This window comes from Aquarana catesbeiana, linkage group LG03 (assembly GCF_042186555.1).
Source record: "Aquarana catesbeiana isolate 2022-GZ linkage group LG03, ASM4218655v1, whole genome shotgun sequence".
Taxonomy (NCBI): Eukaryota; Metazoa; Chordata; class Amphibia; order Anura; family Ranidae; genus Aquarana; species Aquarana catesbeiana.
This window is the reverse complement of record NC_133326.1, coordinates 728,075,489-728,096,770: the sequence shown is the minus strand read 5'-3', so window position 1 is coordinate 728,096,770 and position 21,282 is coordinate 728,075,489. Positions and strand designations below refer to the sequence as shown.

The following is a 21,282-nucleotide window of genomic DNA, read 5'->3' as shown; positions in this document are numbered from 1 at the left end:
CTGGCCACACAATGTCAACTAAATTTGCCCTTTCAGTGGAAAAAAGAAGCCATAACCTACCTGGGCATCCAGCTCCCTGCCGACCTAACAGAACTCTATAGCAGAAACTTCCAGATGGAACTACAAAATGTACACCGAGATCTTCAAAAATGGGATAAACCGACCATCTCCTGGTTCGGACGAGCATCCATCCTCAAAATGACGGTCCTTCCCAAGCTGCTATACAAATTGCAAACACTACCAATCCGCTTAACACCCTCCTTTTTTGGACTTTATAAGTCCATATGCAGGGCCTTCCTTTGGCGTAATAAACCCTCTCGGATATGCGGGTCAAAACTAGTGTTACCTAAAGTGTACGGAGGAATTGGTCTTCCTGACCTACAATGGTACTACCGGGCAGTTCATTTAGCGTGAATCATCGACTGGAGGGTTCATAGTCGATGTAAGGATTGGGTGTCTTTAGAATATATGGCGACAAACTCAGATCTAGGTAGTACTCCTTGGCTCTCTAGGAAACATATATACCCACAAGCTCTAACCCATCCACTAGTTAGAGCCACCTTACATGAATTTGAGAGGGCTTGCACCATGCACGCAGTCTCATCTAAGTGGTGCCCCATCACCCCAGTGAGAGGCAATCCAGACTTCCCTCCAGGCTTATCTGGTGCCTTCCTGAAAACCGAGTGGCCACATACGGAAATGTTAGCTAAACATTTTTTTCAAAGAGGCCCCTTTCTACGACAAGCTGATCTAGCTAGGCTCTCCAATACGGGCACATTTCCATTCTGGCCTTATATCCAGCTTAAACACTACTTAGCTGACCCGCTCCGCAAACAAGGCTGTACAAAGATTCCCACAATCATGGAGTCGATCTGCTCTCGCTCGACCCCCCAATGCCACGTCATTGCCATGCTCTATCCGTCGTTATTCGACGATCCCTCTACACTCCTACGCTCAGAGCGGACCTATTGGGAGACTGCCCTGGGCTTAGAGATTGACGAAGAGAGCTGGGACCGCATACATTTGTATATCAATAAAGGATCCCTAAATGTATCCGTTCAGGAGAATGGATATAAATTGAAAACCCGCTGGTACAGAACCCCGGACATAATACATAAATTCGCCCCCTGACGTCTTCTGGCGATGTGGCAAGGAGCTAGGCACATTTCTTCATATCTGGTGGGATTGCCCGGCACTTCAAACCTTTTGGCGTAAAGTACATGATCTAATTAATAAAGTGTCCCTACTTCCATTAGACTTCTGCCCTGCACAGTACCTCTTGCATCTTACTAAAATTCCCAAAAAACAATTCCATAAGTCGGTGGCCATGCACATGATTAATGCTGCGAGGATGTGAATACCAGTCCATTGGCGGTCTACATCTCCCCCCTCCATTCCGTGTGGCTTAATCGAATAAATCATGTTGCTGAGATGGAGGAGCTGATCTATACAGCCATGGATAATATCTCCAAATTCACGGCCACATGGGATGCATGGATAACCTTCAAAAAATCCCAACCATACTAAGATCTTATAAGCATTACAAATTAACTCCCAACAGGGGGAATTTTACTCCTGTCCTTAAAGATTGAAAGGGGCTCACACCCATCTGCGACACATCATAAGGCTTTGATTACTAGAAGCTGGAGAGGGTAGCTGGAGACTACCATACCTCTCTCTCCTCATCTGCACCCCCCCCTCCCTCAGCCCCCCCCCCTTAGCCCCACTTCCCTTCTCATCCCTTTTCTTCCCTTCTTTTTTCTCTTCTTCTTTCCCTTCACTCCCTTCCTCTCTAATCTCAGCTCTCCTCTAGTGTTTTCTCTCATATACCTCTCTTAGAGGGCATACAGTCTTACACGTTATTACCCCATCTAGCAACACACCACTTATGCCGCGTACACACGGTCGGACTTTCCGGCATACTTGGTCCGGCGGACCAGAGTGTGCCGGACAATCCGCCCGTGTGTGGGCGGCGGCGGACTTTTCCGGCGGACTTCTTCCCAAAAGGCCGCCGGACCTAGATTTGAAGAAAGTTTCAAATCTTTCCGTCGGACTCAGTTTCGGGCGGAAAGTCCGCTCGTGTGTGTGCTGGTCCGACGGAAAGCCCGCTCGTGTGTAGGCTGGTCCGACAGACCAAATACGACACGAGGGGATGGTATTGCATCTCGCGCTCGCTGCAATAGGAAAAACAAATCTTCCTATTGCGGCGAGCGCGGGGCATACCAGGCCCTTAGGTCTGGTATGGATTATAAAGGGGAACCCCGCTACGCCGAAAAAACGGCGTGGGGTCCCCCTAAAATCCATACCAGACCCCGATCCGAGCACGCAGCCTGGCCGGTCAGGAAAGGGGGTGGGGACGAGCGAGCGCCCCCCCCCCCCCTCCTGAACCGTACCAGGCCGCATGCCCTCAACATGGGGGGTGGGTGCTTTGGGGGAGGGGGGCGCCCTGCGCCCCCCCCCCAAAGCACCTTGTCCCCATGTTGATGAGGACAAGGGCCTCTTCCCGACAACCCTGGCCGTTGGTTGTCGGGGTCTGCGGGCGGGGGCTTATCGGAATCTGGGAGCCCCCTTTAATAAGGGGGCCCCCAGATCCCGGCCCCCCACCCTATGTAAATGAGTATGGGGTACATGGTACCCCTACCCATTTACCTAGGAAAAAAGTGTAAGTAATAAAACACACTACACAGGTTTTTAAAATATTTTATTAAACAGCTCCGGGGGGGGGGGGTCTTCCTCCGGCTTCGGGGGTCTTTTTCCGGCTTCGGGGGTCCCTCCGCTTCATCTTCTCCGTGGTCGACCACGCCCCCTAAAACGTCACAGTCCCAGCATGCCCAGGGACTGTGACATCATATGGGGGCGGGGTCTCCGCCTATATAAGTCACAACGCAGCCCTCAGAGACCAGTCCAGCCGGAGAGAGCGTCGTGTCAACATCTGGGAGAAGAGAAGAGAAGCCAAGAAGCCAAGAAGCCAAGAAGCCCAGAAGTCCGGACCTCCGCTCGCAATAGAGCTACATGAAGACAGCGGAGGGGCCGGCCGAAGACCTGCGACACCGGAGAAGAGGCCGGAGAGCGGAGAAGAACCAACCGGACGCCGGGAGAAGATGAAGCGGAGGGACCCCCGAAGCCGGAAAAAGACCCCCGAAGCCGGAGGAAGATCCCCCCCCCCGGAGCTGTTTAATAAAATATTTTAAAAACCTGTGTAGTGTGTTTTATTACTTACACTTTTTTCCTAGGTAAATGGGTAGGGGTACCATGTACCCCATACTCATTTACATAGGGTGGGGGGCCGGGATCTGGGGGCCCCCTTATTAAAGGGGGCTCCCAGATTCCGATAAGCCCCCGCCCGCAGACCCCGACAACCAACGGCCAGGGTTGTCGGGAAGAGGCCCTTGTCCTCATCAACATGGGGTCAAGGTGCTTTGGGGGGGGCGCAGGGCGCCCCCCTCCCCCAAAGCACCCACCCCCCATGTTGAGGGCATGCGGCCTGGTACGGTTCAGGAGGGGGGGGGCGCTCGCTCGTCCCCACCCCCTTTCCTGACCGGCCAGGCTGCGTGCTCGGATCGGGGTCTGGTATGGATTTTAGGGGGACCCCACGCCGTTTTTTCGGCGTAGCGGGGTTCCCCTTTATAATCCATACCAGACCTAAGGGCCTGGTATGCCCCGCGACGGGGCTAGTAAGGTGTCAATCTCGCCGATAAAAGCGGCAAGATTGACATCCTTTTCTAGTCCCGTCGCACCTGAGTCACGTTCAAAATGAACGGACTTGTCCGTGTGTGGGCAAGTCCGTTCATTCTGAAAGTCCGCCGGAACTCCGGCGAAAGTCCGTCGGAAAGACGGGCGGACTTAGCCCGCCGGAAAGTCCCGGCGTGTGTGGGCAAGTCCGTCCGTTTTAAAGTCCGGCGCACCTGGCGGACAAAGTCCGTCGGAAAGTGTGCCGGACCAAGTAGGATAGAAAGTCCGCTCGTGTGTACGCGGCATTAGAGATATTTTGACATGTTCTAATATGTTCTTGTTCAACTGAATTGTACATGTTATACTGTTCTAGGCTCATGAAGCCATTGATGTATGTACTAAGTTTGTACCTTCTCAATAAAATCTTTATGTAATAAAAAAAAAAAATACTCAGGAAATAGAAAAATTATGATCTGCAAATAATAATTCTGTTTGGAACAAGAGATAATGGACTCAGTGTGGACCTCAGTCTTCTAATACACAATCCTACAGCATTATGACCATTAGGGATGAGCTTCGAGTTCGAGTCGAACTCATGTTCTACTCGAACATTGGCTGTTCGCAAGTTCGCCGAACAGCGAACAATTTGGGGTGTTCGCGGCAAATTCGAATGCCCCTGAACACCCTTTAAAAGTCTATGGGAGAAATCAAAAGTGCTCATTTTAAAGGCTTATATGCAAGTTATTGTCATAAAAAGTGTTTGGGGACCTGGGTCCTGCCCCAGGGGACATGGATCAATGCAAAAAAAAGTTTTAAAAACAGACGTTTTTTCAGGAGCAGTGATTGTATTAATGCTTAAAGTCAAACAATAAAAGTGTAATATCCCTTTAAATTTCGTACCTGGGGGGTGTCTATAGTATGCCTGTAAAGGGGCGCATGTTTCCTGTGTTTAGAACAGTCTGACAGCAAAATTACATTTTGAAGAAAAAAACACATTTAAAACTACCCGCAGCTATTGCATTGCCGACAATACACATAGAAGTTCATTGATAAAAACGGCATGGGAATTCCCCACAGGGCAACCCCGAACCAAAATAAAAAAAAAAAAAAAAATGATGTGGGGGTCCCCCTAAATTCCATACAAGGCCCTTCAGGTCTGGTATGGATATTAAGGGGAACCCCAGCCAAAATTTAAAAAAAAAATTGACGTGGGGTTCCCCCTAAATTCCATACCAGACCCTTCAGGTCTGGTATGGATTTTAAGGGGAACCCCGCGCCAAAAAAAAAAAACGGCGTGGGGTCCCCCAAAAAATCCATACCAGACCCTTATCCGAGCACGCAACCTGGCAGGCCGCAGGAAAAGAGGGGGGGACGAGAGTGCGGCCCCCCCCCTCCTGAACCGTACCAGGCCACATGCCCTCAACATTGGGAGGGTGCTTTGGGGTAGCCCCCCAAAACACCTTGTCCCCATGTTGATGAAGACAAGGGCCTCATCCCCACAACCCTGGCCGGTGGTTGTGGGGGTCTGCGGGCGGGGGGCTTATCAGAATCTGGAAGCCCCCTTTAACAAGGGGACCCCCAGATCCCGGCCCCCCCCCCTGTGTGAAATGGTAAGGGGGTACTTACCCCTACCATTTCACTAAAAAACTGTCAAAAATGTTAAAAATGACAAGAGACAGTTTTTGACAATTCCTTTATTTAAATGCTTCTTCTTTCTTCTATCTTCCTTCATCTTCTGGTTCTTCTGGCCCTTCTGGTTCTTCCTCCGGCGTTCTCGTCCAGCATCTCCTCCGCGGCGTCTTCTATCTTCTTCTCCTCGGGCCGCTCCGCACCCATGGCATGAGGGGGGAGGCTCCCGCTCTTCTCTTCATCTTCTTCATCTTCTTCTTCTTCTTCATCTCTTCTTCCTTCTTCTCTTCTTCATTTCTTCTCCGGGCCGCTCCGCAGCCATGCTGGCATGGTGGGAGGCTCCCGCTGTGTGACGGCGTCTCTTCGTCTGACGGTTCTTAAATAATGGGGGGCGGGGCCATCCGGTGACCCCGCCCCCCTCTGACGCACGGTGACTTGACGGGACTTCCCTGTGACGTCACGGGGAATGCCACAGGGAAGTCCCGTCATGTCCCGTGCGTCAGAGGGGGGCGGGGTCACCGGGTGGCCCCACCCCCGTTATTTAAGAACTGTCAGACGAGGAGCGCCGTCACACAGTGGGAGCCTCCCTCCATGCCAGCATGGGTGCGGAGCGGCCCGGAGAAGAAATGAAGAAGAGAAGAAGGAAGAAGAGAAGAAGAAGAAGATGAAGAAGAAGATGAAGATGAAGAAGAGAAGAAGATGAAGAGAAGAGCGGGAGCCTCCCCTCATGCCATGGGTGCGGAGCGGCCCGAGGAGAAGAAGATAGAAGACGCCGCGGAGGAGATGCTGGACGAGAACGCCGGAGGAAGAACCAAAAGAGCCAGAAGAACCAGAAGAAGATGAAGGAAGAAAGAAGAAGCATTTAAATAAAGGAATTGTCAAAAACTGTCTCTTGTCATTTTTAACATTTTTGACAGTTTTTTAGTGAAATGGTAGGGGTAAGTACCCCCTTACCATTTCACACAGGGGGGGGGCCGGGATCTGGGGGTCCCCTTGTTAAAGGGGGCTTCCAGATTCCGATAAGCCCCCCGCCCGCAGACCCCCACAACCACCGGCCAGGGTTGTGGGGATGAGGCCCTTGTCTTCATCAACATGGGGACAAGGTGTTTTGGGGGGCTACCCCAAAGCACCCTCCCAATGTTGAGGGCATGTGGCCTGGTACGGTTCAGGAGGGGGGGGCCGCACTCTCGTCCCCCCCTCTTTTCCTGCGGCCTGCCAGGTTGCGTGCTCGGATAAGGGTCTGGTATGGATTTTTGGGGGGACCCCACGCCGTTTTTTTTTTTTTTTTTTTTGGCGCGGGGTTCCCCTTAAAATCCATACCAGACCTGAAGGGTCTGGTATGGAATTTAGGGGGAACCCCACGTCATTTTTTTTTAAAATTTTGGCTGGGGTTCCCCTTAATATCCATACCAGACCTGAAGGGCCTTGTATGGAATTTAGGGGGACTCCCACATCATTTTTTTTTTTTAATTTTGGTTCGGGGTTGCCCTGTGGGGAATTCCCATGCCGTTTTTATCAATGAACTTCTATTTGTATTGTCGGCAATGCAATAGCCGCGGTAGTTTTAAATGTGTTTTTTCCTTCAAAATGTCATTTTGCTGTCAGACTGTTCTAAACACGGGAAACATGCGCCCCTTTACAGGCATACTATAGACACCCCCCAGGTATGAAATTTAAAGGGATATTACACTTTTATTGTTTGACTTTAAGCATTATTAAAATCACTGCTCCTGAAAAAACGTCCGTTTTTAAAACTTTTTTTTGCATTGATTCATGTCCCCTGGGGCAGGACCCAGGTCCCCAAACACTTTTAATGACAATAACTTGCATATTAGCCTTTAAAATTAGCACTTTTGATTATTCATGTTCGTGTCCCATAGACTTTAACGGTGTTCGCGTGTTCGAACGAATTTTTTTCCTGTTCGCATGTTCTGGTGCGAACCGAACAGGGGGGTGTTCGGCTCATCCCTAATGACCATCTTTCACTTATAATTGTCAGTGTCACCTCTCATTGCTGATGTGCATGGCACATAAAGTCTTCTTCACTGTAATTCCGTACTGAAAGTTGAAGGATCTTATTAATTATTAAGGTGTATATAGTAAGATGAAAGACTTACGTTGAGGTTCGGGCTTCACAAGAACTTCCCCTTTAATTTCACAATGTAAGGAGTTCCAATTAATGACATTTCCATGGAGATCACCAGAAAGGACCTTCTGGATGTCTTCCTTAGTCAGGACATAATCCCACATGTGGACATCACTTATTTCACCAACCAATGGCTGCTTAGCAACAAACCCTCCTCTAAAAGAGTCTTGGTCCTGTCCCAGAACAATACTGCTTTCAGCATCAATATAATAAGCAGCATAATGATAATGTCTCATGTAAGGTCTTTCAGAGGAGAGCTTTCCATTGAGCCAAAGATAGAGGCCCTCTGCATTGCTGTTGTCCCAGGTCACACAGATGTGCCTCCAGTAAAAAGGTTTCCAGATTGGTGTAAAAGCACCTACTAAATCATTTATGAATACCTGATAGGTGTATGGAGGCTGGAAGTAGATATGAAAGGCATCAGCGTTTCTTCGGGTAGCCATAGAGAACAAAGAATAGGAACGGGAAAGCTCACTGTAGGATCGTAGACAGACGCTGACTTTCTGCAATGGCTTTGTAATTGTAGGTCTTAGAATGACATGAGCAGTGTTGGTTTCTTTGGGGAAGACAAAGACTTTACCCTCCAAGTCTAGGGAAGAAAACAGACAAAACTCATTACTGATACGTATCAAAGCTTTGGGTCCAGAATTTATTTATGAATGCTACAATCTTACATTTAAAAAAAGACACAATGATAAAATTTTAGGAAGGTAATTATATTTATTTTTCTTTGTGTATAACTATGTAATTTGCAGATCCTGAACCGTGTGTTTATTTAATGCCACTCCTCTGGTAATGTGGTGGGTGGAGTCAGTGCCCTTTTAATACTAGCTATGGGTGGGGCCTGGTAGTTCAGGTATAGGAACCGGTCACCACTGACCAACACCATGTAGGCCTGTGGCCTGTGTCATATACCTGGTGATGGAGCCTGATGTGGGGAGGAAGGCAAACTTTTACATATCTGGCTCGGTACCCCTGATAAGGTAACAGGAGGCACAGGGCCTGGAGGGACACGAGTGCCTGGCAGTTCTGGTGATGGCGGTTGCAGATGAGAGGTCTTTGTGCACTTGGATGCAGGCTGGATTGTGGCACAGGGCAGCAGGTGCAGTAGGCTATAAGACAGTCGGCAGGCACTTGGAAGGCTGACAGCAAGCACTCAGCAGGCTGGCAGGTGGCAGAGAGCAGGTATTTGGCAGGCTGCATGAGTAGGGATGGCCTCCATGGGCTGGACACAGAGCAGACTCAGTCAAGCCGGGTTAGTAACTAGCAGGCACATCAGGTAGAAGAATAGTCAGGTTAAGGCTACAGTTAGCAACAGTAAGCACATAGGCAGAAGGATCAGGCAGGGATGTGGCCAAAGAGCAAGCCAGGGGTTGGTTCAGGCAGAGTTCAAGCGTGGTCAGATGAATAGCAGGGACGGGTAACAGGTAGCAGAACATTGTAGACCATAAGTGAAGGTCCAGTGCAGCAGAGGTGTTTAAATAGCCCAATTGGTGTCAATCTAGTGGCGGGTGTGCACGCTGATGTGCATACGCATTCATGCATGCACATTTGCAAGAGTGCAGCTCTGGCTAACAGGAATTCATTGTTCGTGCACATTTATGTGTCTGTGCACATTTGGTCTTTGACAATAGGTTTGGCTAATAGGAATTTTTCCGTCTGCGCATTACTCTGCGACTGGGTATATTTTGTCTTTCCTGACAGCCTGTGTACTTGAGTGGAGGAGAGAGCCCTCTGCAGGGATGGACTGCCAGGAGGAGTAGTTATAGACTCACAATGGAGAATGAGGAAGAATCTTGCTACCACTACATTTCCCCAGCAGGTCTGTAGCTTGGTAGGTTTGTAGCTGGCTTTTAGTAGGCCTCAGGGTCTGGGACCGAGGGTGTCGGGATCCAGATCTGAACCTGGGAGCTCTGCAATGTCTGGCTGCAGCTCTTCTTGCTGTTCCACCTGAGATGCTAGGTAGCTGCCTGTCTGATCCCTTGGACAACATTGCCTGGTATCTTGTTTCTGGTGAACCTTGAACTCTTTGCTCCTCCCTTGAACTTCCTATTTAAGTCATGTTTCTGCACTTCCTGTTTCCTAGACTATAAGATTGTTACCAACCTTTGGCTTGTTTACTGACTACATGTCTGCTTGATCCCTACCTGTTATATCTGTTTACGGTCCCCAGATTGCTCACCTTCTGGTGGTGAGAGCCTGAGGACCACGACCTGGTACTAACACACAGCAAAATCTATCTCCATCATCAGGAGCTCTGATGAAGACCAGCCTTTGGACCAGTTAGTGCTGGTTGGTGTGAACCTCTCTACTGCTATAGCTACTGGTCTCTGAGCCTGACCCCTGACTGTGATAGAGGGACACTTTGTGTGAGAAACCACCTTTGGGGGACTCACTAAAGAGAACTGGGAAGATGGATGGAAACTATGGTATTGTGTTATGGTACTGAGTGTTCTGCACTGATACATGAGAAAGAAATGTCATGTGTGCCAATACTGATGCAATAAAGCATTGAAAAGCAACTTGACTGGATATTCTTTATTCCGGGTAACAGGCCTCAGGCCAAGAATATGTAAGAAAGCCAGCCTCAGGCCAGGACAGTGAGTAACACAATATGGGGGGTATCTCCAAAAAAGATAGGTATGTGCATATCCTATCTGGGGAAAAAGCAGGATCTGGACCAGCTTGGTGGGAACCGCTGTCCAATCCAGGTCTCTTACAAGCTTACATTTTCCACCATCTCAGTTCACCAATAAAGGGGATTCAATTTACCTTCAAAGGTTTTCCTGACATTTTAAAGGATAAGTTCACCTTTTCAGGCAAAAAGATTAGCATTTATTATTTTTTTTATTAGGAGCCTGTTGGGTGCGGGCTGCTGCATCAGTAGCATGTTACACCCTGAGTATAATTGTAACATATAACATGTTATAAAAGGTAACCTAATCCTTTAATTAAGGTGTAAGGTAGGTACTAACACTACCAAGCACTGTATATAAATCTGGCTGCCTTGCTTTGCCTTGCCCTGCCTTGCCTTGCTTTGCTTAATAAAGCCCAGCTGCACGCATACAGTATCATAAAGAATATTACATTTTTTTCGGGGTGGTGACTCCACAATAGGGATAAAACTTTTTAGAAAGAAAAAGAAAAGAGGTTTAACCTTAAACTACATAGAGGGTTCTTTACTGTAAGAGCGGCAAGGATATGGAATTCCCTTCCACAGGCGGTGGTCTCAGCGGGGAGCATCAATAGTTTTAAAAAACTTTTAGATAAGCACGACCACAACATACAGGGATATACAATGTAATACTGACATATAATCACACACATAGGTTGGACTTGATGGACTTGTGTCTTTTTTCAACCTCACCTACTATGTAACTATGTAACTATGTAATATTAGTAATAATGATATAAGTACATTTCTTTAGTACATTAAGGTTTGCAAGTTCCAAAACAATTTGAAGGCTACATTCACACCTGAGCATGGGTGTTTACAGACCATTTAGGTCAGGCTCACATCTCTGCGTGTCGACAACGTGTGCAAACTCGCATGATTTTCTGGCACACAGAGGAATGCTCCACCCTTTAGCAGATAGTTGGTGGTGCTATTGATTGTTAATGCCCCCCCCCCCGCATCTCCAAATGCATGCATTTCTGCAAAAGAGTCAGGGACTTCTTTACAGTATTTCTTGTGCATAGGGCAGACTTTTGAAATGAATGAACTGCCCTACACGTGGCAGACTGGAACGTGCCCGTGCCTTGTTGCACCTGTAGCAGAGAACCAAGCCATGTTTTTGCCCTTTGTTTAGGTGTATTCAGGCTTGAACTTTTTTCTTTTAACTAATGGCAAGCTAGTTGCTAGTGAGAGGAGATCAGTGTTGCCAACCGCCAATATTTTTACAGGCAGCCCGCAAAAACAGGGCACTTTTCTTCTGCCTGTAAATGTCCGTAGCAGGAGAAAAGTGCCAGTAAAAAAAAAAGTCTGTGACCGGCTCAGAACTGCACATGAGCTGACCCTGCATTTGGCCGCTGCTGCTCGGCCGCCGGGGGGGGGGGGAGGCAGGTCTGGCAGAGGCTGTGCGTGTGGATGGTGCAAGCCTCGCCCATGTCATGTCATGGAAGACGAAGACTTTACCCTCCATGTCTAGAGAAGAAAACAGACAAAGATCATTACTGCTACATGTCAAAGCTGATTAGATGATTAGCAATAAACTATATATTTATAGATGTTAGAATCTAAAAGAAAAAAAAATGACTGGATACTTTCACATATCTCAGGAAGATCAGTATATTCCATTTTATTTTGTTTATAAATATTTGGCTCAAATTCAGAAATGAATGTGCATCGGCCCGTTCATCTTCCAAGAGAGCCACTGGGGGGTATGACTTCTCTCCACATGTTCTGTTCACATTTTATTAAAAGTGGAGGTCTCACATGTCAAAGTATAAGTGTCCTAACACTAGCAGGTATAAAATTTGTCTGGCACGTTCATGAATGTATTATTAAAGCTAAACTCCAGATATTCAGCTCCTTTGTATAAAGTGAATGCACAACTATAAGTTAGTCAAACAAGATGCATGACATCTCCTGGACTTATCTCTATTATTTACATTGGGCAGCTTTTTGGTACTCCCGAAAGACAACTATCGCTGTAGTTCTGGGAGCCTGACACTGATGCTTCAGCTCTCAGCATCTTCAACAGTAGAGTCAACTGTAGCTGTTATGGCTGCCACTCCAATCCTCCTGCCCAATCACAGAAGCCTTTGTATTATATGAAATGATTCAGAAAATACAAAGGCTACTCTGAATGGGCCACAGAAGGGAGAGGTGAGCATTGCTGCTCTGTGTCCTTCTCTCCCCTCTCACAGTCTTAGATTGCTCAGTGTATTCTCTGGCAGAGCCATAAAGCTGTCAGATATAAATAATAGTGATAAGTTCGGGAGGTGGCTTGCACCTAATTTGACTTAACTCATAGTGTGCCTTCACTTTTTACAAAAGAAACTTAGCTTTAATAATGATATAATTTCATTGGTATGCTAATGCTTGCAGGTTCCTCTATAACATCAAATGACAATTGTACCTTTGATAGTAACTCCATTAATCTTTTAGATTTCATTTTTCTACCACTGATAAAGTGACACAGTACACAGAAAGAATTAGGTTGGTATAGAGATTATGTGTATCTTGTGTTTTATTATTTATTACCAGTATTTTGTTTCAAGTTGAGAAAAAAGATTTTATCAAAATTATCAAATCACAAGAAGAAAGATGAGCGGGTGGCTAACAATTAACCCCTCAATTGCCAGATACCTCTACCATGTACTACTTAAAGCACCCACTGATTAACTAACAAGGGACAGGAAAGGGGATGGAAAGGGGATGGGACAGTGGTAGAACTACCATGGTCACAAAAGTTGCACTCGCGAACGGGCCTTGATGTTCTGCCACCGTGGGGGGCCAAGATGGCAGGAAGGTGGCCAGCTGCAGAACATGTGAAAGGGTCCCACTGTGGGACCGTAATAAATGGCCCCATGACAGGAGTAAAGGGCCCTGGAATCAGTGGGAAGGACCCTGGGCCTGAAGGGAAGGGCCATGGGATCAGGGGGGCCCTTGATGGTTTCTTGCACCAGAGCACGAAAGGTTTTAGTTACACCTTTGTTTGTGGCTGTTGTATCTCAGATAATACACTATATTGCCTATTTCAATATAAAACTTGCCCCGTCTCTCCCTCTTAAATTGCAGCTTAGCTAAGATAATGCCATACAGTCCAGCCATTGAACAATATTTGTTGCTACTTTCTCTCACATAGTACACTTTAATGATTATTTAAAAATAAGATTGACAGCCTCAGCTGTACACTTTTCTCTATGAGACTGTGCTGAAGAGGGTGTGTCCATTCTCTCCACTCAGGTCTCAGAATACACTCAGCTCTATGCTTGAGTGTCGGCAGATCCTCACACCTGCCTTCTGGAGCTGAGAAATATCTTTTGGTCTGTGCACTTTGAACGGCTGTAGAGAAGAAAGGGTTGCAGATAAAAAATCTAATTTAACAAGTTAAGGACACTTTTGGGGGGACTTTATGACTTTCAGTTGTTTCTGGTTCCAAAAGGTCCATGCAGAGAATTGCTGCACTGGATGGCCGACCCCAAAACTTGTCCAATACCAGCAAAGTATTGCACTCACACTACATACTGTAAATGGGTGTCTATGACAGCTCCACCCTTAAAGTACAACTAAAGGCATAACTTTTTTTTTTGGACAGAATGGAGAAGGATTAGACCCCCTGTCAGGTTTTATTGCTGTCTCAGAATTCAGGTCATGGCTCAGACCTCCCCCAGTCCCGGCTCTCCAATGGAACCCAGAGATTTAAGGGCTGTAATTCAGTGAGCAGAATATCCTATCGGTGGGGTCGGGAATGGGTGGGGGGCTGGGGAGAAGCCAAGCTGTTCTCTGTGGAGCCTCTATAAATGAAGGAGAAAAAGAAAAGCAGAGGAGTGTTTGAATAGCAAAGAAGATGGAATATTACACGACTGATTTCCACTAGCAGTAAGTGTACACAGGTTCTACAACCTACCTTCCTGTGCAAAAGATGCAGGGACCACCAACAGCAACACCAGCACACTCAGCTCCATCTCCCTGAGAACATACAAACATGAATGAGAAATAAGTCATCTCTGCTCAGCATTTGTTAGTAGAAACAGACAAAAAATTTTATGGCCAAAGGTATCTGGACACCGTCTTCAATTAATGACCAGATAAGTCACAACTAGAGATGAGATGAGTGTTCAGTCCAAACGTAATACATGAGCGGACTTTTCGACCAGACTGGTCCAACAGACTTTTTCGGTCGAAAATCTGACGGACTTTAGATTTGGAACATGCTTCAAATCTTTCCGACGGACTCGAGTCCGGTCGAAAAATCTGCTCGTCTGTATGCTAGTCCGAAGGACAAAAACCATCGCTAGGACAGCTATTGGCTACTTGCTTTCAACTTCCTTATTTTAGTCTGGTCCTACGTCATCACGTACGAATCCGTCGGACTTTGGTGTGATCGTGTGTAGGCAAGTCCGGTCATTAGAAAGTCCGTCGGAAAGACCGCCGGACCTTTGTTGTCGAAAAGTCCAACCGTGTGTACGCGGCATTAGTCTGAACATGTCTTGTTCCAGCGCTTCCCTCATGTCAACTGACAGGTCTGGCTGATGACAGCTGATATATACAAAGGGGTGTGGCTTCCAGGGTGACATCATTGACCATACAGTATCTCACAAAAGTGAGTACACCCCTCACATTTTTGTAAATATTTTATTCTATCTTTTCATGTGACAACACTGAAGAAATGACACTTGTCTACAATGTAAAGTAGTGAGTGTACAGCTTGTATAACAGTGTAAATTTGCTGTCCCCTCAAAATAACTCAACACACAGCCATTAATGTCTAAACCGCTGGCAACAAAAGTCAGTACACCCCAAATAGGGCCCAATTAGCCATTTTCCCTCCTCTGAGTCATGTGACTCGTTAGTGTTAATAGGTCTCAGGTGTGAATGGGGAGCAGGTGTGTTAAATTTGGTGTTATCGCTCTCACTCTCTCTTACTAGTCACTGGAAGTTCAACATGGCACCTCATGGCAAAGAACTCTCTGAGGATCTGAAAAAAAAGAATTGTTGCTCTACATAAAGATGTCCTAGGCTATAAGAAGTTTGCCAAGACCCTGGAACAGTTCTCATACCATACGCAATCAAATCGGACTGCATTGCTGTCGTCCAAGAAGGAAACCTCTTCTAAAGATGATGCACAAGAAAGCCAGCAAACAATTTGCCAACAGTGGGCAGTTCCCAGAGCCCTTCAGCTCTGGGAACCGCAGTGCCACCAGCAGGTGATCCAGGAATTGACAATAACTTGACAGTGAAGTACAACCAAACCAACAACCTAACTATAATACACTATATTTAATGGGCTGAAGCTCTCATAAACAGGGCATGAGCAGGACTAGGACTGGGAACAAGGGCAGCAGAGATAGGGTAACAGGATACAGAATAAGGCAGGGATCAAGATAATCAGCAAGCAGGTATAAAGGCTAACACTGAAGCACTGTTGAAAAGTCAAGGAAGAGATTATGTAACTTTCCAGCACCCAGCATTAGGTGGAGCCTACTTACTGGGATCTGCTGGCTGCTGGGGGACAAATGCCACTGGAACTGCGCCTTTCAGCTCTGGTAACCACAATGCCACCAGCAAGTGATCCAGGCCCTGACAGCCCCCCTTTTATTAAAGGGGGCTTCCAGATTCTAATAAGCCCTCTGCCCACAGGCCCCCAAAACCACTGGCCAGTGTTGTGGGAAAGAGGCCCTTGTCCTCAACAATATGGGCACAAGGTGCTTTTTCAGTGGAGTCCCCCTTGGCAAGGCACCCTCACCCCCTCTTTCCTGGCCTGCCATGCTCTGATAAGGGTCTGGTGTGGACCTCATGCTTTTTCTATTTTTGCATGGGGTTCTCCAATACAATCCATACCAGACTGAGAAAAAAATGACCCACGATGTGCAACCACCGTCAGTCATGTTGTCCAGCAATGTAGCAATGTAGATCCATGTCAGTCATGATGCCTAACAACCACCAACATGCCATATCAGTATAATAGAGTTCTCTGTATGATGACCTCTCCTTTTAGGAGTACAGATATCAGGATTAGGGATGGGCCAAATGCCAAAGTTACGAAACTAATTCCGAAAAAGAATCGGTTCAATTAATGAAAAGCATCTGAAATTAAATTCTTCATTTAACAAATGCAACCGAAACAAAAACAGAAATTTCCAGAGTGCACATGTCTACAAAACTTTCATATTTCATAACGGGAGCACTGATGAGACTGGAATCACAGAGCACTATGGGGATCTATTTCCAGTATAAATGTCTTCATACAACTTTCTCCCGTGATTCTAACATTTTTTTATTTAACCACTTCACCCCCGAAAGGATTTACCCCTTTCATGACCAGGCCATTTTTTGCGATACGGCACTGCGTTAATTTAACTGACAATTGCGTGATCATGCGACGCTGTACCGAAATGAGATTTATGTCCTTTTTTTCCCCCACAAATAGAGATTTCTTTTGGTGGTATTTGACCACCTCTGCGGTTTTTATTTTTTGTGCTATAAACAAAAAAAAAAAAATTTTACTTTCTGCTATAAAACATATCCAAAAAAAATGTAAAAAAACAAATTTATTCATCTGCTACATATTTTTGGTAAACAATATCACAATAAGCGTATATTGATTGGTTTGCACAAATGTTATAGTGTCTACAAAATATGTGATAGATTTATGGACTTATAATTATTTTTTATTGTTTTACTGTTAGTAATGGCGGCGATCAGCGATTTCAAGTGGGACTGCGACATTGCGGCGGAAAAATATGACCCTTAATGACACTTTTTGGGCACCAGTGACACAATACAGTGATCAGTGCTAAAAAAAAATGCATTGATCACTGTATAAAGGACACTGGCAGGGAAGGGGTTAACATCAGGGGCGACCAAAGTGTTAAATGTGTTCGCTGCTAGTATGTTCTAACTGTGCGGGGGATGGGCTGACAGGAAGAACACACACACACTAATTACTAGGAACAGGTGATCTCTCTCTCCTCCCCTGTCAGAACGGAGATCTGCTTTGTTTACATAGGCAGATCCCTGCTTTGCCCCTCTGTGGAGCGATCGCAGGTGGCCACCAGACCCGCTTACTGGCTCCCCCACCGTTCAGCAAGCGCCCACAGTAGCTTGTGCATGAAACAATGTACAGGTACATTGTTTCATGCAATAAAGCCGCCCTGTCACAGTATATGTGCGGTGGGCGGTCTCTAAGTGGTTAAATCCAATTAAAGCAATGTGTAAGTCCTGGGAAAATGCTGCGGGAAAACCTTTATAGATGGACCCCTATGGGTTTTCTAGAGAGAGAGAAGAAGGTGCTTGTCTTCAGACTGTCTCTCTTTAACTGGTTGCCGCCCGCCCACCATCAAATGATGGCGGGGTGGTGCGGCTCTCGTTCTGGGACAACGTCATAAAACGGCGCAACCCCGATCTCTGTAGAGAGCCGCGTCTGCGGCTCTTTAACCATGTGGTCAGCTGTGTCCAATCACAGCCGGTCACATGTAAACAAGGAAGTGCCGGTAATCTGCGCTCCTGGCCTCACACTGACAGAGTGTGTGGCGAGGAGAGCCGATCAGCGGCATCTCCTCACAGGGGGACATGTAGGAATGTAATCAGGGCACTGATCATCAGTGCCCTGATTACAGTATAGTAAAAGAGTGTCACCATACAGTTCCCACCAGTGCCAGCAATCAGTGCCCACAAGTGCCACCAATAAGTGCCCATTAGTGATGCCAATCAGTGCTGGCAATCAGTGCCGCCTATCAGTGCTGCCCATCAAAGCCCATCACTGCTGTCGATCAATGCCCATCAGTGTCGCCCATCAGTGCCACCCATCAATGCCCATCAGTACCACTTATCCATGCTGCCTATCTGTGCTGCCTATCAGTGCCCACCAGTGCTGCCTATCAGTGCCCACCAGTGCCGCCTATTAGTGCCCATCAGTGCTACATATCAGTGCCACCTATCAGTGCCCATAAGTGCGGCATATTAGTGCCTCCTCATGAGTGCCACCTCATCAGTGCCCATAAGTGCCACCTCATCAATGCCCACCAGTTCAGCCTATCAGTGCCCATTTGTGCCGCCTCATCAGCGCACATCAGTGAAGGCGAAAAATTACTTAGTTACAAAATTTACTGACAGAAAAAAGTAAAAAACATTTTTTTTTTCAAAATTTTTGGTCTTTAAAAAAAAAAAAAAAAAAAAACCCAGCAGTGATTAAATACCACCAAAAGAAAGCTCTATTTGTGTGAAGAAAATGATAAAAATTTAGTTTGGGTACAATGTAGCATGACCGCGCAATTGTCATTCAAAGTGCGACAGCGCTGAAAGCTGAAAAATGGCCTGGGCAGGAAGGGGGTGTAAGTGCTTGATAGGCAAGTGGTTAATTGAACCTCTATTACTGTCTGAACAGAGAAGCTAGGGAGGGGGATGGGGAGGGAGGGGTTGGGGTCTATTATTCAATTGGTGGTTTTGCGTTATCATACTGCAACCAGCTTCGGAATCTTGCTTGGTTTCCTCCCACAACTCTATATATATATATAATGGTAACCATCCTCTGGAGGACAGGGACTGGTGAGACTGGATCTATCTATTCTCTACAATAAAGGCTAAGTTCACCTTTTCCATAAACGGGTCCATGCAGACAAGGGGACCGGTGGTTTAAAAAGCACTGTGTCATTTGTAAATATATTGTGTAATACAAATGTCATACCTGAAGGTCTTTAACACCGCCAAAGAAGCCCGGGTGAAATACTCCCAATGTTTCCTTTCCTACGTCCCAACTTATTTCCAGGACAAAGCATACATTGAGCACCCCCCCCCCCCCAGCATCACATGGATGAGCTTGCCTGATATACTGTAAAATCCGTCTTTGCACGGTTCCCTCTCCTTTCCTATCCCAGCAGTGTCTGAGCTCAGTGGTGACCTTCCTTCTAAGGGTGTTGGGTTCCTGACTGTCCTGACCTGACTTCTGGCTTTAATATTGTTGGTCACTGACCAGAATCAAGAATTATTAGGATTGCGGATTTTTCTCATCTTCATCCTTACTCCAAGGACAACCACACATATTCAGCTTAGTTCCCCAGCTTTGTGTGTTACCTGCAATCTCTGTGTATGGTGTTGTTGGTCTGGTTGAAGCCTTCTCCCTTTGTCCAGTCTCAGCCCTCAGAAGTTCCTCCTGGTAATGGTGAGATGAGAGGATGGAGGGGTGTTATAATGTTCTTTCCTCATTAATAACTCCTCCTGTGACCTCCATCAGCGTGATCACCATTTCTCAAAAGCTAAAATTATACAACAAGAGCCTCATTGTTCACCATAAAAAGAGAAATTAAAACTTACACAACGTGTAATGTAATCATAATAACAAATAGACTACTTTTATCTCTGGTCCCCCAATTACACAGCTCACCACGAGTTTTGGGACTCCTGCCTTTACACGCGCATGAACTTTAATGGTATCTCAGACTTATGCCCCGTACACACGGTCGGACTTTTCAACGGAAAATGTGCGATGGGAGCTTGTTGTCGGAAATACCAACCGTGTGTGGGCTCCATCGGACTTTTTCCATCGGGATTTCCCAACACACAAAGTTTGAGAGCTGGATCTAAAATTTTCCGACAGCAAAATCCGTTGTCGGAAATTCCGATCGTGTGTACACAATTCCGACGCACAAAGTGCCACACATACTCGAAATCAAGGAGAAGAGCCGCACTGGCTATTTTTTTTTTTATTTCAATATTGTTTATTGGTTATTATCATAGTTAAACAAAATACAAAAGATACATTGGTATACGCATCATCTGATATACATCCTTATATTGTCATTTTATCAGAGTCATTTGGGCCAAATAGACCAACAGTTGTCAAACATTTTAAAGTTCATAGAATTAATAGCCGCACTGGCTATTGAACTTCATTTTTCTCGGCTCGTCGTACGCGTTGTACATCACCGCGTTCTTGACGTTCGGAATTTCCGACCAGCTTTGTGCGACCGTGTGTATGCAAGACAAGTTTCAGCCAACATCCGACGGAAAAAATCCGATGGATTTTGTTGTCGGAATGTCCGATCGTGTGTACGGGGCATTAGTCCGTAGGGTTCAATATTGAGTTGGCCCAGTCACACAGATCTTGGTATTTTGAATGGCAGAGGAGGGATTTGTGGTCTCTTTGACCCCAGATCTCTCCATAAAGAGTACCTGTCACTGCCTATTACTGTCACAAGGGTGTTTACATTCCTTGTAACAGCAATAAAAGTGATGCAAAAAACATTTAAAGCAACAGTGTAAAAAAAAAAAAAAATGTATAATAAAAAAAAAAATGAAGTGCTCCCATTCCCCCTTGCTCACGCGCAAAGACAAATATCAGTCCCGCATTGCAACTAAACAGAGATCGTACTACACATGTAAGGTATCACCTCGAACGCAAGATCACGGGCAGTAATTCTAGCACTAGACCACCTCTGTATACATAAAGTGGTAACCTGTAAAGTCCTTTAAAGTGTTGCCTATGGATAATAAAATTACGTTGTTTGTCACAGTTGCACGAGCGTGCGCAATTTTAAAGCATGACATGTTTGGTATCTATTTACTCGGCATAACATCATCTTTTTTATATTTTGCAAAAAAAATTGTGTTATGTATTTTGTTTCTTTGAATTAACTGCTTGCAGTTTGACACGGCTGCGCAAATCGCCGTAGCTGTACGTCGGCCACTTTAAGAGCTCTGGGGGGGGGGGGGCGGGCACGACACGGGAGCCAATGCGTGTGGCTGGCGCCCGCAATGTCTGCCGGCCACCTGAATGGGGATCTGTCAATGTAAACAAACATCCTTGTTCTATCAGAAAAGTAGAGAGAGATCTGCTGTTCCTAGTGATCAGGAACACCGATCTCTCTGTACTCCCAGTCAGTCCCCTCCCCCTACAGTTAGAAACACCTCCTTAGGACACACTTAACCCCATGATCACCACTAACTTGTTAACCCCTTCCATGCCAGTAATCAGTGGCTATTTTTAGCACTGATCGCTGTATAAATGTCACTGGTCCCAAAAAAGTGTCAAAGTTGTCCGATCTGTCCACCGCAATCTCTCAGTCCCGATAAAAATTGCAGATCACCGCCATTACTAGTAAAAAAAAATAATAAGAAGAATGCCATAAATCTTTCCCCTCTTTTGTAGATGCTATAACTTTTGCGCAAA

The 21,282-nt window shown here is 46.2% G+C and overlaps 1 protein-coding gene across 1 annotated transcript in view; it reads right to left on the bottom strand.

Moving 5' to 3' along the window:
* LOC141133779 (serum amyloid P-component-like) overlaps positions 1 to 19,316 on the bottom strand; it is a 40,907-nt gene extending 21,591 nt beyond the window's left edge. The window contains exons 1-3 of the mRNA XM_073623335.1: positions 19,188 to 19,316; positions 14,023 to 14,084; positions 7,419 to 8,036 (exon numbers count right to left, since the gene is read on the bottom strand). Of these exons, the coding sequence (XP_073479436.1) occupies positions 7,419 to 8,036; positions 14,023 to 14,080 (676 nt within the window). The 5' untranslated portion in view covers positions 14,081 to 14,084; positions 19,188 to 19,316. The remainder of the gene's footprint in view (positions 1 to 7,418; positions 8,037 to 14,022; positions 14,085 to 19,187) is intronic.
* Positions 19,317 to 21,282: the final 1,966 nt, after the last annotated feature.